Source organism: Pleurodeles waltl, chromosome 8 (assembly GCF_031143425.1).
Source record: "Pleurodeles waltl isolate 20211129_DDA chromosome 8, aPleWal1.hap1.20221129, whole genome shotgun sequence".
Lineage (NCBI taxonomy): Eukaryota > Metazoa > Chordata > Amphibia > Caudata > Salamandridae > Pleurodeles > Pleurodeles waltl.
Genome location: NC_090447.1, coordinates 695087529 through 695105435, shown reverse-complemented (window position 1 = coordinate 695105435; position 17907 = coordinate 695087529). Strand labels below are relative to the sequence as shown.

The window sequence follows — 17907 nt, the reverse complement described above, 5'->3', positions numbered from 1 at the left end:
CAATCCATAAGAGTCCATTTTAAGAGTCGTCTTTTAGTTTTCTGAGCTTACAGATCCGTCTGACCGGAATAGCTTTCTAATAGATTCTCCCACTGTGTCTGACCGGAATATCTTTCTCATAGATTCTCCCACTGTGTCCCAGCACGTTCTTTGAGGTCGTTAAAGTCCAATCTTATCAAGGTTCCCGCATTAAAATTTATAGTCAAAGGCAGTAAATCTTTCGTAGTCCGAGGAGCCAAGGCATGGAATTATATGCCCATACATCTTCGGACGAATGAATCTGAAGACCGCTTTAGAAAACAGCGGAAAACCTGGATCTTTGGTCTGTCAGACCTCTTCTGCTGCTCTCTCATAATTTGATGTAGGGTTTTCTTTTCTTAGTCATGAACTGCACCTGTTGCTTGATAGCGCCAGGGTGCTCCCTGGCGAGTGACAGTTGCGCTTTACTAAACACAGTCATTCATTAGTACTCAGAATTAATCTGGGAGATCTTCCCCAGCTTTCAAAGAAGTCTTAATTACATATGTGCTATGTCTGGGCTCACTGTTAACATGTGATGCTTACTGATGCTAGATGGCTGGTAGGAATCAGCAATATGTGGAACACTATATGGACTACTGGCCTTGTCCCATAGAGCACCCATCTTAACAGAAAGTGTCAGTTTACAGTATGGGAAAGAGGAAAGGGCAAGAAGAGAATAGATGGATGAGATTGTTGATTGTATAAGGAACTTCCACTATTCCTTTGCTCCCCTGCTTCTGTTCCTGTGTGCTACTTGTGGGGATAGCTTGAGTGGGTGGTGATTTTCCTTTACTGATGCCACATTCATAGGTGCTCAGGATCATTGTCTCTTTGAACTGTACTTTGTCCTTCACACTAGACCCACCTTTGGTAGGTGGGGGCCCCCCCTCCCTTCCCTTTGTACCTACAACATTCAGCTCCTGGGTGCCTTTTGTAGCATGATGTGTAGACTGCCCAGCTGAATGACTGCTTCAGGATCTTGAATGGCTAGGATTTGGGAGATCTTTGCGGCCCTTCTGGACTGGGAGAATAAACAAAGAGACCGGCATAATTGGCTCATTGATCTGCAGAGAAATATTTTAATATTTGTGTAAGGAAATGCCTCCTTGGCATGGTTACCCCCTGACTTTTTGCCTTTGCTGATGCTGTTTTGATTTGAAAGTGTGCTGAGGCCTGCTAACCAGGCCCCAGCACCAGTGTTCTTTCCCTAACCTGTACTTTTGTTTCCACAGTTGGCACACCCTGGCATCCAGGTAAGTCCCTTGTAACTGGTACCCCTGGTACCAAGGGCCCTGATGCCAGGGAAGGTCTCTAAGGGATGCAGCATGTCTTATGTCACAATGGGGACCCCTCACTCAGCACAGACACACTGCTTGCCAGCTTGTGTGTGCTGGTAAGGACAAAACGAGTAAGTTGACATGGCATTCCCCTCAGGGTGCCATGCCAACCTCACACTGCCTATGCAGTATAGATAAGTCACCCCTCTAGCAGGCCTTACAGCCCTAAGGCAGGGTGCACTATACCATAGGCGAGGGCACCAGTGCATGAGCACTGTGCCCCTACAGTGTCTAAGCAAAACCTTAGACATTGTAAGTGCAGGGTAGCCCTAAGAGTATATGGTCTGGGAGTCTGTCATGCACGAACTCCACAGCACCATAATGGCTACACTGAAAACTGTGAAGTTTGGTATCAAACTTCTCAGCACAATAAATGCACACTGATGCCAGTGTACATTTTATTGTAACATACACCCCAGAGGGCACCTTAGAGGTGCCCCCTGAAACCTTAACCAACTATCCGTGTAGGCTGACTGGTTTTTGCAGCCTGCCAAACTAGAGACATGTTGCTGGCCACATGGGGAGAGTGCCTTTGTCACTCTGTGGCTAGTAACAAAGCCTGTACTGGGTGGAGGTGCTTCACACCTCCCCCTGCAGGAACTGTAACACCTGGCGGTGAGCCTCAAAGGCTCACCCCATTTGTTACAGCACCACAGGGCACTCCAGCTAGTGGAGTTGCCCTCCCCCTCCGGCCACGGCCCCACTTTTGGCAGCAAAGCCGGAAGAGATAATGAGAAAAACAAGGTGGAGTCACTGGCCAGTCAGGACAGCCCCTAAGGTGTCCTGAGCTGAGGTGACTCTGACTTTTAGAAATCCTCCATCTTGCAGATGGAGGATTCCCCCAATAGGGATAGGAATGTGCCCCCCTCCCCTTGGGAGGAGGCACAAAGAGGGTGTACTCACCCTCAGGGCTAGTAGCCATTGGCTACTAACCCCCCAGACCTAAACACGCCCTTAAATTTAGTATTTAAGGGCTCCCCAGAACCTAGGAACTCAGATTCCTGCAACCTAAGAAGAAGAGGACTGCTAAGCTGAAAAACCCTGCAGAGAAGACGGAGACACCAACTGCTTTGGCCCCAGCTCTACCGGCCTGTCTCCCCCCTTCTAAAGACACTGCTCCAGCTACGCGTTTCCCAGGGACCAGCGACCTCTGAATCCTCAGAGGACTGCCCTGCTCTAGAAGGACCAAGAACTCCCGAGGACAGCGGCCCTGTTCACCCAAGACTGCAACTTTGTTACAAAGGAGCAATTTTAAAACAACTTGCGTTTCCCGCCGGAAGCGTGAGACTTGGTACTCAGTACCCGACACCCCCGGCTCGACTTGTGGAGAACAAACACTTCAGGGAGGACTCCCCGGCGAATGCGAGACCGTGAGTAACCAGAGTTGCCCCCCCCCCCACCCGAGCCCTCACAGCGACGCCTGCAGAGGGAATCCCGAGGCTCCCCATGACCGCGACTACCTGTTCCTCAGATCCCGACGCCTGGTAAAGACTCTGCACCCGCAGCCCCCAGGACCTGAAGGATCCGAACTCCAGTGCAGGAGTGACCCCCAGGAGGCCCTCTCCCTTGCCCAGGTGGTGGCTACCCAGAGGAGCCCCCCCCCTTGCCTGCCTGCATCGCTGAAGAGACCCCTTGGTCTCCCATTGAAACCTATTGGAAACCCGACGCTTGTTTGCACACTGCACCTGGCCGCCCCCGTGCTGCTGAGGGTGTACTTTCTGTGCTGACTTGTGTCCCCCCCGGTGCCCTACAAAACCCCCCTGGTCTGCCCTCCGAAGACGCGGGTACCTACCTGCTGGCAGACTGGAACCGGGGCACCCCCTTCTGCATTGAAGCCTATGCATTTTGGGCACCACTTTGACCTCTGCACCTGACCGGCCCTGAGCTGCTGGTGTGGTAACTTTGGGGTTGCTCTGAACCCCCAACGGTGGGCTACCTTGGACCCAAACCTGAACCCCGTAGGTGGTTTACTTACCTGCAAAAACTAACAAACTCTTACTCCCCACAGGAACTGTGAAAATTGCACTGTCTAGTTTTAAAATAGCTATCTGTGATTTATGTGAAAACTGTATTTGCTATTTTGCTACTTCAAAGTTCCTAAAGTACCTACCTGCAATACCTTTCATTTGAAGTATTACATGTAAATCTTGAACCTGCGGTTCTTAAAATAAACTAAGAAAATATATTTTTCTATACAAAAACCTATTGGCCTGGAATTGTCTCTGAGTGTGTGTTCCTCATTTATTGCCTGTGTGTGTACAACAAATGCTTAACACTACTCCTTTGATAAGCCTACTGCTCGACCACACTACCACAAAATAGAGCACTAGTATTATCTCTTTTTGCCACTATCTTAACTCTAAGGGGAACCCTTGGACTCTGTGCATACTATTCCTTACTTTGAAATAGTGCATACAGAGCCAACTTCCTACAATTTGTGAGCCTGCATTTTATCAATCTGTCTTTTAGTTTTGCCTTACCTGTGACCTTAAAGATAATTTATAACCCCATAGATGTGGCTGAACTCATTTGCTGGTACCTCACTTTTGATTGGCTGAGTTATATTGTTCCACTGACATCAGTGAACATTTTATAGTTTATTTGTGATTCAGCACTCCATCAGAGTGTATTTCCTGCTCCTTTCTCACATTTCTGCTCTCTTCATCACATTTCTGCTCTCTTCATCATGCATGTTCTTGTTCTCTCGAACTTGCAATCCAAATACCTCACCCAGTCTATCTTTGCACATTCCCTCTGATTGTCCAGTGCTGAATACTGTTGTGCTCTGTATTGCAGACTGTCTTCCCTAGCTGGCCTATCTCTATCTTTTTCTCCCCCGTTCACATGCTAAATTTCTCAAGAGGAGTACCCTCTAGAAACCAACTCTCTGGAAGCACTGACTGTGCATTTTGGAAGAACAGGGGTTCAGAGTGGCCAAATGAGTGGAAGGGAATTAGGGGGGGTACTGTAGGGAAGGAGCTCTGGAATAAGAAGACCTAAAAATAAATTAACCATCTTGTTCACAGCATTTCCAAAGTTGGCGTTAAATAGAGGTAAAAAAAAAATGAGACTTGATTACCTCTCACTGGACAGGCTTATTTATCAGCACACCTTTTATTCTGAAATTGGCAAAGTGCTATACCTGTTCTTTCGGACCCTTTACTTAACCCGTTTTCCCACATTTTGTTTGCACATACAGCCATTTGTGCTTACTTTTAATGTCTTTGTGCTTCTTTGAATCATACATAACCCCTGGTTAACTCAAAAGATACTGGGGAATTGTAGATCGATTTTCTGTGCTAATTCAATAGGGTTTTAAAACCACAAAGCTAAACTATGTTTAAAAACCACAGCTTGATAGCATTTGGGGTAGAATGGTGCACAGTATTCTTTGTTCACATTGAAGTCTAACCTCAGTCAGAGTTCTCACTGGATCCTTATATGTACTCCGTTCATCTGTAAACATTCCCATACCATCTTAACCTCTTAGCTGCTGGGCCTTTTCCCCCCCCAGTGCTGAGCCCTTTTTTGGCTATTTGGGGTAGTTCGCGCTTAGGCCTTCATAACTTTTTGTCCACATAAGCTATGCACGCCAAATTTGCGTCCTTTTTTTTCCAACATCCTAGGGATTCTAATGGTACCCAGAGTTTGTGGTTTCCCCTGGAGGAGACCAAGAAAATAGCCAAAATACAGTGAAAATGTCGTTTTTTCCAAACAAATGGGAAAAAAGGGCTGCCGAAGAAGGCTTGTGGTTTTTTCCTTGAAAATGCCATCAACAAAGGGTTTCTGGTGCTGAAATCACTATCTTCCCACCTTTCAGGAATGGGCAGACTTGAATCAGAAAACCACATTTTCCAACACAAATTTTGCATTTTACTGGGACATACCCCAGTTTTACTATTTTTGGTGCTTTCACCCTCCTTCCAGTTAGTGACAGGAATGGGTGTGAAACCAATGCTGGATCCCGGAAAGCTAAACATTTCTGAAAACTAGACAAAATTCTGAATTCAGCAAGGGGTCATTCGTGTAGATCCTACAAGGTTTTCCTACAGAAAATAACAGCTGAAATAAAAAAATATTGAAATTGAGCTGAAAACAACAGCTATTTTTCTTTGTTTTACCTTGTAACTTTTACCTGCGATGTCAGATCTCTGAAAGCAATATACCGTTTTGTCTGCTGGACTCTTCTGGTTGCGGGGATATAAAGGGCTTGTAGGTTCATCAAGAACCCTAGGTACCCAGAGCCAATAAATGAGCTGCACCCTGCAGTTGGTTTTCATTCTATACTGGGTATACAGCAATTCATTTGCTGAAATATGAAGAGTGAAAAAGAGGTATCAAGAAAACCTTTGCATTTCCAAAATGGGATCAAGATAAGGTTTTGAGGAGCAGTGGTTATTTGCACATCTCTGAATTCCGAGGTGCCCATACTAGCATGTGACTTGCAGGGCATTTCTCAAATAGACGTTTTTTTTACACACTCTCTTATATTTGGAAGGAAAAAATGTAGAGAAAGATAAGGGGCAATAACACTTGTTTTGCTATTCTATGTTCCCCCAAGTCTCCCGATAAAAATGATACCTCACTTGTGTGGGTAGGCCTAGTGCCCGCGACAGGAAATGCCCCAAAACACAACGTGGACACATCCCATTTTTTGACAAAATACAGAGCTGTTTTTTGCAAAGTGCCTACCTGTAGATTTTGGCCTCTAGCTCAGCCGGCACCTAGGGAAACCTACCAAACCTGTGCATTTTTTAAAACTAGAGACCTAGGGGAATCCAAGATGGGGTGACTTGTGGGGCTCTGACCAGGTTCTGTTACCCATAATCCTTCGCAAACCTCAAAAAGTGGCTAAAAAAACAAGTTTTCCTCACATTTCGGTGACAGAAAGTTCTGGAATCTGAGAGGAGCCACAAATTTCCTTCCAGCCAGCGTTCCCCCAAGTCTCCCGATAAATATGATACCTCACTTGTGTGGTTAGGCCTGGTGCCCGCGACAGGAATAGATCACACAACGGTTAATGTTGGTCCTTACGTGAGGCAGCTGTTGACCCTGGGGTGATCCATTCCTGACACAGGCACTAGGTGTAGGCACTCAAGTATGGTAGGGTTTTTATCAGGACAGGTGAGGAGTCACTGGGTGGTAGGAATGTTGTGGATCCCAGCATATTCCTGTAGTTTGTGTGACAGAAATGCCAGAAAATTTGAGTTTTTTTTCAACATTTCAGCTTTGCAGGGTATTCTGGGTAAGAAAACTTTGGGGAATCCACACAAGTCACACCTCTGTGGACTCCCCCGAATGTCTAGTTTCCAGAAATGTTTGGGTTTAGTGTGTTTCTCTATATGTCCGCCGAATCCAGGACCAAAAACACAGGTGCCTGCCTTACAAAACCAGTTTGTTTTGCCATAGGTAATTTTGATGTCTCCACAATATGATTTGGGTGGTGGAATTTGGGGCTGAACTAAATTGGGGAGTTCCCAAGAGAGCTCTCTCTCTCTCTCTCTCTCTCTCTCTCTCTCTCTCTCTCTCTCTCTCTCTCTCTCTCTCTCTCTCTCTCTCTCTCTCTCTCCCACTCTCCCTGCCGCCGCATTCACCTGCTCTCTGGGTTGGCCTAACCCACTATTACCCAGTTGCACGAACAGCTTGCGAAGGGACAGCAGGACTGTCCTCATCACCTCCCTCATAATGTACTGGAGGAGGAGTTATCGAATGGGACACTCCCAGAGTCTGCGCCATTGTCCTATCCCTCAGATGCTGTCTCAGTATCTGATGTCTCGGTCTCTGATCCTATGTCAGAGCGGTCCTCTATAACCCGAGTGCAGGCAGCAGTCATCCATCAAGATGCCATTTCTGCTATTGGCTAAACTGTTGCTCTAAAACACTAGCCTACGTAGACAGTCACAAAATCGATGGTGTGCGTGAGATACTTGCAACAGTAGAGGCCACCTTACCTGCGCTTCTTCCCTCAATCAGCACGTACTTTCAAGACACTCCAAAAACACCTTGTCACATACCATTCGTCACAGTCTTTAGCACCTCCTGCGCCCAGTCCTCCAATCATTATTGGTGCTCCCACTCCCTCCTCCTCGGATTCCCTCATTACCACCCAGCAAAAGTGCCCTTCATCTCTCCATAGCCGCCCTCCACCCCGCATATACATTTCATTGGTATTATAGCGCAGGTAATGGCTGACTTTACTAATGTACTCAGCTATTTACATAAAATACAGATTTGCTCTTTGCAGTAGGCATATAAACCTTCTGCGCTTCTTTATGGCACTAAAACTGCCACTAGACAAGTCGGACCCTTTTCCCCCCAGGGAAACCACACACATATTGACAAAAGTGATATATATATGACAGCCAACCACCTGAAACTCAACTCAAGCAAAACCGAAATAATCCTCTTTGGCCCACACAAAAACACCTGGGACCCCTCATGGTGGCCCACCACGCTAGGCCCTGCACCCACCCCCGCCAACCACGCACGCAACCTCAGCATCATCCTAGACTCCTCCCTCTCGATGACCCAACAAATCAACGCTCTCACCTCCTCATGCTTCAACACACTCCGTATACTGAAAAAAATTCAAATGGATCCCCACAGAGACCAGAAAAACTGTCACTGACGCACTCATCAGCAGCAGGCTTGATTACGGAAACGCCCTCTACGCCGGCACCACTCTAAAACTCAAGCGCAAACTACACGCATCCAGAACTCAGCAGCACGACTCATCCTCGACCTCCCCCGACACGAACACATCTCTCCACACCTCAAATCCCTCCACTGGCTCCCCATTGACAAAAGGATCACCTTCAAGATCCTCATCCTTGCACACAAATCACTCCACAACACAGGCCCTGCCTACCTCAACAAGAGTCACCTTCCACACCCCCACACGAAACGTCCGCTCAGCTGACCTCTCTCTCGCCTCTGTCCCCCGCATCAAACACACCACCACCGGGGGCAGATCCTTCTCCTACCTTGCACCCAAAACCTGGAACGCCCTCACAACCCACCTTCGCAAGACCCAAAACCTACTTCTTTTCAGGAAGGGCCTCAAAACCTGGCTTTTCGAACAGTGAACCTCCCAGCCCCTTTCCCTCCCCCCGTGCCCCCTTTGGCGCCTTGAGACCCTCACGGGTGAGTAGCGCGCTTTATAAATCTCTTTGATAGATATATATATATATATATATATATATATATATATATATATATATATAGAGGTAGATCTATATATATCAATCTATCTACATAGATATATCTATAGATATATCCATGTACATAGATATATGTATCTACATAGATATATATATATAGATCTATTTATTTTAGTTGTTGTATGGTTTCCTTGGGGGCCAAAATGGCCCCCAGGGAAACCCTACAACATCTAAAAAAAAAAATATTGCCCCCACAGGGGGTCACCCTGCCCACGGACGACCCCCTGTCATTTTTTAATTTTTTTATTTTTTTATTTTATTTTTTGGAGAAAAAAAAAAAATTCCCCTGGGGGGGGGGGGGGGGGCGATCGCACATGAAAAGTCACAAATTGAATTAGGAAAAAGAGAGTAAAGATTAATAAACCAAATTACAAAAATCCAGTAGTGGTACCAGAGGTATGTGTTTTTAAAGCTTTAAGTCAAAGTACTGCCAAAAATCACAAATCACTAATTGTCAGTCGTCGCTGTAGACTGGACCTAGGCACAACTTGAAGCTGACTGCAGTGGACCTTGGATTTGATACACTGGCTAAGTTCTTCTTGGTCAAAGATTTTACCTTCTTACTTAATTCTTTATGTCCCAATCCACCACATGAGCACACTTCTTAAGTGCTCCAAGAACTCAGGGTATGCACGTTGACTCACAAAGTGTCAGGCAAAGGGCAATAGCAAAGCCTAGTTGCCACTGGTCAGCAGGGCAGCTGAAGCAAAGGCATCTTGTAGTTTGTTGTGCCCCTGTAGCTTGAACAAGCCGTCAACCTTATTACCTTTGGAGGCCACTTTATTGTCCTGGGTACAAGAGGGGGCAGGTCCAGTCCTTCAGCGCTCTTCTGAGGTTAGAGACAGTAGGTCAAGTCCTCTTCTGATCTTCACAGTTTTAGATGCCTAGAGGTAACACATTTATGTCTGGCACTAAATAGTGGACAGAAATGACTCTTGCACAAGTCCTAGCAGCGGAATCAAAGTTCTTGGGTCCAGCCCTAGCCACATTGGGCATTTTCAAGATGGTGAAGTCTTCTTTCACACTGAACTTGGGCTCTCTGTGAAGCCTAATGTTCTCCCACATCTAACAGTAAAATGCAGTATGAAGAAGCTGTTGTACCCACACTAAACCGATGGACAGAAGTCTGGTAAGACAAAAGCAGTGTCCTACAGGCGTCCGTGGATCCACAGGTATTTTACTCACATCCCGGTTCCCTCTCTTTCAAGTGTGCCACCAGGGCTGTACGTAAACCTAGCAGACCTGTCAAAGAGGATCTGGCACTCAAGCATGTTTGTATGCTGTAGTGTCAAAAAAAGATGCCCACAACCCCACCCTCCATATTCTGTGGTGTTCAGAGGAATCCTTTCTGCCCATTCTGGTAAGTGTAATGCTTGTTCCTGGGGGGCATTTCACACCAATTTAAGGTTAATTACTTGCTGGGAGCTGGCAGAGTCTTATGTTAATTAGCTTTCTGACTGCTCAGACAGGTAAAGGCTAGCTTTCTAACAGTTAATTTCATTAATATTTATTATATCGTTTTTATTAATTATTTTAGCTGGTCCCTTTCCTGCGATACAGTATTAGTACATTAATCTGTACTCTGGATTTCTACATAGGACAGCTAGGGTGCAACAGTGAAAATCACTTTTAGGTGCTAGCACTGTAAGGACATATTACCATGCACTGCCTTCTGTCTTACAGGTCACAGTACATGTTTTGCACTGTTATAGTCCATCTACTGTGGTAATCCCGAAGCCATTTTTGCACTCCCACTATAGTGAATGGCACAACAGGTTCTACAGTCCACTTGTGACATTTATCTTCCTTTCACTTGAGTATATGTTGTACCATATCCTAGGGGCTTATTGGCATGTCAAATGTACCAATTAGGAGTATGCTTGTTCGACAATGTTTAAAGGGGAAGCACAACTACTTAACTGCCAGATAGCAGGTATAAAGTGCAGAGGCAAAAATAGGGCCCAGCAAAAAGTGAAAAATATAAGATGCCCACTCAGAAAAGGTGGATTTCCTACCTTGTTTTTTAACTGAGCTTGTCAAGTTTTGTTAAAAAAAGGAGGTACATTTATTAATATATTATATTTCAAATGTAAAAAAGATTTGTCTTTGTGAATGTATCTAGTAGTTTTTTGTGTAATCTTCTGCAGGGTGTTTCAGTCTCTGTCGTATACTTTTTCCTGAGTGTTGTGGAGTTTTGTGCTGTTGTGTCAGTTAAGCCTCACTGTGCTTGGTCTTCATCAAGAACTGTCTTATCAATAAACCATTTTCCATGCTTTTTATAATTAACATGTCTTGTAAAAGGCCCATGGACAAATGTTACAGGTTGTTTTGAAGGCGTGTACCTGGGATTCCCCTAGTGAATATTACTCTGTTCTATTAATGCCAGTTAATTAAAGGTAGGGCCATTTTGTGGAGTTGGGTGCTGCACCCCAGCGTCTGCCAATAACTCTGATGGAGTGCAGACCATGCAGCCCTTGTTCTGGGGTATAGTTGCCCTAAAAAGGTAGATTGTTTGTCATAAAATGCTAGCAAATGACACACCTGCTTCAAATTAAGAGGCCAATTCCTCCATGTTTATTTGAGACTTCTATTTTTGGTAAATTGTTGTTTTAGTGAAAGGAGCAGTATGACACTGTGAGTTAAAGTTATCCTAATTGTGTTTTAAATTTAATTGGGTACACAAAGGAGATGGTTGAGTTTCTGTAATTTGTGTTATTTTTAAGGTACTATTGGGCATGTGGCACATGGAAAATCAACGGTAGTGAAAGCAATTTCTGGTGTTCATACTGTGCGGTTTAAAAATGAACTGGAAAGGAATATCACGATCAAGCTAGGTTATGCCAATGCTAAGGTGAGTATAAAATTCTGTCCAGTTCTAAGCTGTTTGTACTAGATTGTACTTTGTAATTGAATAATGATTGAATAATTTCTGTACAATGCATCCTATTTTCAGATTTACAAACTCGATGACCCCAGTTGTTCTCGGCCAGAGTGCTACCGGTCATGTGGAAGCAGCACTCCTGATGAGTTCCCAACAGATATTCCTGGTACCAAGGGCAGTTTCAAACTCGTCCGGTAATTTGTCTGAATGATACTGGGCTGAGCAATGCAGGGGGCAAGGCCAGAAGATAACAAACTGGTTCTAGAAAGACTGTGGCACATGGATGGTGCTTGAGAGGGAAGTGTGCTGGATCAGGTTAGACAGAAGAGAGATGTTGAGGTTTGACAGGGAAGGCATTATTTGCTTGCAAGGCACAGGACTTTTGGGCTGGTGAAGGGAAGGGTGATAACATCTGGGCCGTGAAAGGGGATGGATGGGCCTACAGTACAGGGCAAGAGGGATGATTGAAGCTAGGCTGGACGAGGGGTAGTAAATGAAGCAAGGAACTGTCACCCTAAAAGAATTACTAAAACAAAAGTGGAGGAGCAAGGTCAAATAACACAAGTGGGGCACATCGACTGGTATCAGGACAGAGAGAGTGGGCAGGATACGGGTATTCTATGTGTTGAGCGAGAGACTCTTTTAGAGAGAGAATGGAAGATTCGCATGGAAGTGAGAAGGAATCTGGGTTTAGAGCAAGATAAGTGGTTTCAGACTGGCAGAGAGTAGCTCACATTGTTGGGCGATGAGAGATGCAGGGTTGGACTACAAACCAAATCAGCCCTGGGAAAAATGTTCAGACCAGCTGCTCACTGCAGAGGGCTGCAACTAGAATGGAATCTTCAGAACGTTGTTTGGTCCTGGCAGCCTATCCTGCTCTAAAAACTTCCTCTTAGCTTGTAGCTTATGGTGAATGCCAGAGTGGCACAGTGGCCAGTCTGTATGGACGGGGTATGAGATGAATAGTCTGAGCGAGATGGAAATAGTGAGATACAGACAAACTGAACGAGAAGAGAGACAGCTGTAGGGAATGGTTTCTCCAAGTGGGGGCAAATACAACTGAGGGTCACATAGGCGTAAAGTAGCAAACAAAGGGAGACCGCTATGAACTCAGATACCGCATAGATGCAAAACGCCAGACCAGCTGAAGGGTGAGTTAGACACAGAGACAGGCAGACCTAGCTAGACACACATACTCCGTGCAAGATATAAAGATGTTGCTAGACGGTGGACAGAGAAGGGCTAAGACACATACACGTAGATAGGCCCAAACACATGGAGGGAAAACAAACAGGTGGCACAGACAGATAAAGAAGCTGTGCAGAAGCACAATGACCGGCAGAAGTTGTAGGAAAGTACCCTATTTTCTGCCTGTTGTCAGTGTGTTTGACTGTGTTCACTGAGATCATGCTAACCAGGACCCCGGTGATTATGCTCTCTCCCTTCTAACTTGGTAACTTTTTCACTTAACTGGTGCCCCCCTGTAAGTCCCTAGTATATGGGATCCAGGGCATTGAGTTACTAGGGGATCCCCATGGGGTGCAGCATGTATTATGCCACCCATGGGAAGCCCATGCAAATTATTCTGCAGGCCTGCCATTGCAGCCTGCGTGAAAGGGTGCATGCACCCCCTTTTCACTACAGGTCACTGCACCAGGTCAATGTAAGTCACCCCATGGCAGGCCCTCCTAGCCCATAGGGTAGGGTCCAAGTACCTGTGTGTGAGGGCACCTCTGCACTAGCACAGGTGCTCCCACGAACTCCAGTTCCATTTTCCTGGACTTCGTGGCTGGGACGCCATTTTATTCATGTACTGGACATAGGTCACTACCTATGTCCAGCTACATAATGGTAACTCCAAACCTAGGCACGTTTGGTATCAAACATGTCAGAAAAATGCCTGTGTTGGCAGTATGATTCCATTCTGGGGTTTTCCGGGCAGCCCAACTGCTGCCACCCCTCAGTCAGCTTTCTGCCCCCCTGCTGCGTGAACAGCTCAAGCCCAGGAAGGCAGAACAAATTTTCTTTTGAGGGGGTGGGGTAGGGGGTAACACCCTCTCCCTTTGGAAATAGGTGTTACATGGCTTGGGAGGAGTAGCCTCCCCAAGCCACTGGTATGATTTGAATGGGCACATTTGGTGCACTCTGTGCATAGACCAGTCCACACAAGTTCAGGGACCCCCAGTCGATGCTCTGGCACAAAACTGGACAATGGAAAGGGGAATTACTACTTCCCTGTCCATCCCCACCCCAGGGGTGGTGCTCAGAACTTCTCCAGGGGGTCCCTGGGTTCTGTCATCTTAAATCCAAGGTTGGAAGGGACCTCTGGGAGCATCTGAGTGGCCAGGTCAAGCAGGTGACGTCCGATCCCCCTCCTGATAGGTGCTTACCTGTCTGTGTGACTAATCCCCCTTTCAGGGCTATATTGGATCTTCCTATGGGGTGGGTCCTCAGATTCGGCTTGCAATATTCCAGCCAGACTCCTCTGCAACCCTACTTCAACTTCTAGCCACTGGAACCACATCTGGACCCTCTAGGAACCGACAGTCTGCATCCACGAGGAAGACTCTGCTTACAACATTGTTTCTACAGCTCCTTCCAGTTCTGCAACATTTCCCTGGGTGTGTAGGGAAGAGGGGTAGATGGGGGGGGGGGGGTCCCACGGAGGAGGTGCAGGGGGGTTGCATGGAGGGGGTGCGAGGGAGGGGGTCGCACGGATGCAGTGAAAGCAGACAGATGCAGTGAGTGAGGAAGTGAGAGGCGTAACGAGAGGGCAGATGGACGAGTGAGCGAGAAACTGACAGGGACACAGCAAGAGGGCAGATGGACACATTGAGTGAGAAACTGATGCGAACGCAAGAGGACAAAGGGATGCAGTGAGAGGGCAGATGGATTCAGGGAATGAGAATCTGACCAACTCAGCGAGTGAGAAAGCGACACAACAAAATGGATGCGGATGCAGCAAGCGAGAAACTGGTGCAGGCAGGGAAAGTGAGAGCAGCAGGGAAATTGAGAGCAATGGAAAGGGCGGCAGAGGCACAGAGAAAGGGCCGAAAGAGGTACAGAGAAAGAAGGTATAAATGAGGAAAGAAAATAAACAGGTGCAGAGGGAAAGTGACATGAGCGTATAGAGAAAGTTATGTGCAGTGAGACATTGAGACAGATGCTGACAAACAGCAGGGGAGAGATAAGGTGCAGATAAAGATTGAGGCAGACAGAGAAACTCTAGACAGCAGTTCTGACTTAAGAGCAGAGTGGCATAGAAAGTGACACTGATGAGACCTAGTGAAAGTGATGTGGAATGAAGAGCAGCAGTAGTATTACCTTTAATTGTTCTTGCCATCATTCAAGTGTTGGCTGCTTAGTCATGGTTCAAAAATATTTTTCTCCCGTTTCCAGTCATGTCTCCTTTGTCGATTGCCCAGGCCACGACATTTTGATGGCTACCATGTTGAACGGTGCAGCAGTCATGGATGCCGCTCTTTTACTTATAGGTAACATTAATACCTTTTGTTTGCTTGTGTGTTCGTTTCTTTGTGGCATAAAGCTTTAAGGCCAGATCTCTGTGTTAGTTGGTGCCAATTTCTCCCATTGACTCGCTTCATTGTTGCCAATGTCTTAAGGTATTGGGTAAGTTGTTGTAGGAAGTTGGCTCTGTATGTGCTATTTCAAAGTAAGGAATAGCATGCACAGAGTCCAAGGGTTCCCCTTAGAGATAAAATAGTGGTAAAAATAGATAATACTAATGCTCTATTTTGTGGTAGTGTGGTCGAGCAGTAGGCTTATCCAAGGAGTAGTGTTAAGCATTTGTTGTACATACACATAGACAATAAATGAGGTACACACACTCAGAGACAAATCCAGCCAATAGGTTTTTATATAGAAAAATATATTTTCTTAGTTTATTTTAAGAACCACAGGTTCAAATTCTACATGTAATATCTCATTCGAAAGGTATTGCAGGTAAGTACTTTAGGAACTTCAAATCATCAAAATTGCATGTATACTTTTAAAGTTATTCACGAATAGCTGTTTTAAAAGTGGACACTTAGTGCAATTTTCACAGTTCCTAGGGGAGGTAAGTATTTGTTAGGTTAACCAGGTTAGTAAGACACTTACAGGGCTTAGTTCTTGGTCCAAGGTAGCCCACCGTTGGGGGTTCAGAGCAACCCCAAAGTCACCACACCAGCAGCTCAGGGCCGGTCAGGTGCAGAGTTCAAAGTGGTGCCCAAAACACATAGGCTAGAATGGAGAGAAGGGGGTGCCCCGGTTCCGGTCTGCTTGCAGGTAAGTACCCGCGTCTTCGGAGGGCAGACCAGGGGGGTTTTGTAGGGCACCGGGGGGGACACAAGCCCACACAGAAATTTCACCCTCAGCAGCGCGGGGGCGGCCGGGTGCAGTGTAGAAACAAGCGTCGGGTTTGTAATGGAAGTCAATGGGAGATCTAGGGATCTCTTCAGCGCTGCAGGCAGGCAAGGGGGGGGTTCCTCGGGGAAACCTCCACTTGGTCAAGGGAGAGGGACTCCTGGGGGTCACTCCTCCAGTGAAAGTCCGGTCCTTCAGGTCCTGGGGGCTGCGGGTGCAGGGTCTCTCCCAGGTGTCGGAACTTAGGATTCAAAGAGTCGCGGTCAGGGGAAACCTCGGGATTCCCTCTGCAGGCGGCGCTGTGGGGGCTCAGGGGGGACAGGTTTTGGTACTCACAGTCTTAGAGTAGTCCTGGGGTCCCTCCTGAGGTGTTGGATCGCCACCAGCCGAGTCGGGGTCGCCGGGTGCAGTGTTGCAAGTCTCACGCTTCTTGCGGGGAGCTTGCAGGGTTCTTTAAAGCTGCTGGAAACAAAGTTGCAGCTTTTCTTGGAGCAGGTCCGCTGTCCTCGGGAGTTTCTTGTCTTTTCGAAGCCGGGGCAGTCCTCAGAGGATGTCGAGGTCGCTGGTCCCTTTGGAAGGCGTCGCTGGAGCAGGATCTTTGGAAGGCAGGAGACAGGCTGGTGAGTTTCTGGAGCCAAGGCAGTTGTCGTCTTCTGGTCTTCCTCTGCAGGGGTTTTCAGCTAGGCAGTCCTTCTTCTTGTAGTTGCAGGAATCTGATTTTCTAGGGTTCAGGGTAGCCCTTAAATACTACATTTAAGGGCGTGTTTAGGCCTGGGGGGTTAGTAGCCAATGGCTACTAGCCCTGAGGGTGGGTACACCCTCTTTGTGCCTCCTCCCAAGGGGAGGGGGTCACAATCCTAACCCTATTGGGGGAATCCTCCATCTGCAAGATGGAGGATTTCTAAAAGTTAGAGTCACCTCAGCTCAGGACACCTTAGGGGCTGTCCTGACTGGCCAGTGACTCCTCCTTGTAGCTTTCTTTGTTCCCTCCAGCCTTGCCGCCAAAAGTGGGGGCCGTGGCTGGAGGGGGCGGGCAACTCCACTAAGCTGGAGTGCCCTGCTGGGCTGTGACAAAGGGGTGAGCCTTTGAGGCTCACCGCCAGGTGTCACAGCTCCTGCCTGGGGGAGGTGTTAGCATCTCCACCCAGTGCAGGCTTTGTTACTGGCCTCAGAGTGACAAAGGCACTCTCCCCATGGGGCCAGCAACATGTCTCTAGTGTGGCAGGCTGCTGGAACCAGTCAGCCTACACAGCTAGTTGGTTAAGTTTCAGGGGGCACCTCTAAGGTGCCCTCTGTGGTGTATTTTACACTAAAATGTACACTGGCATCAGTGTGCATTTATTGTGCTGAGAAGTTTGATACCAAACTTCCCAGTTTTCAGTGTAGCCATTATGGTGCTGTGGAGTTCGTGTAAAACAGACTCCCAGACCATATACTCTTATGGCTACCCTGCACTTACAATGTCTAAGGTTTTGTTTAGACACTGTAGGGGCACAGTGCTCATGCACTGGTACCCTCACCTATGGTATAGTGCACCCTGCCTTAGGGCTGTAAGGCCTGCTAGAGGGGTGTCTTACCTATACTGCATAGGCAGTGAGAGGCTGGCATGGCACCCTGAGGGGAGTGCCATGTCGTCTTACTCATTTTGTCCTCACTAGCACACACAGGCTTGTAAGCAGTGTGTCTGTGCTGAGTGAGGGGTCTCTAGGGTGGCATAAGACATGCTGCAGCCCTTAGAGACCTTCCTTGGCATCAGGGCCCTTGGTACTAGAAGTACCAGTTACAAGGGACTTATCTGAATGCCAGGGTGTGCCAATTGTGGATACAATGGTACATTTTAGGTGAAGGAACACTGGTGCTGGGGCCTGGTTAGCAGGGTCCCAGCACACTTCTCAGTCAAGTCAGCATCAGTATCAGGCAAAAAGTGGGGGGTAACTGCAACAAGGAGCCATTTCTTTACAGTTGTCTACAAGGGTAGCCTCAGTCTTTTGGAGGAGAAGCCAAGCAACTTAAACGAAGCAGTGATTTAGGTAAATCTATCATAATGGATTTGCATTTAGGGCTTTTTATGCTTTATCTGTTG

The 17907-nt window shown here is 47.0% G+C and overlaps 1 protein-coding gene across 1 annotated transcript in view; it reads left to right on the top strand.

Annotated features, from left to right (window-relative positions):
• Positions 1–17907, top strand: part of EIF2S3 (eukaryotic translation initiation factor 2 subunit gamma) — a 301635-nt gene that overhangs the window by 123313 nt on the left and 160415 nt on the right. Inside the window, exons 3-5 of the mRNA XM_069204821.1 lie at positions 11302–11429; positions 11532–11653; positions 14859–14953. Of these exons, the coding sequence (XP_069060922.1) occupies positions 11302–11429; positions 11532–11653; positions 14859–14953 (345 nt within the window). The remainder of the gene's footprint in view (positions 1–11301; positions 11430–11531; positions 11654–14858; positions 14954–17907) is intronic.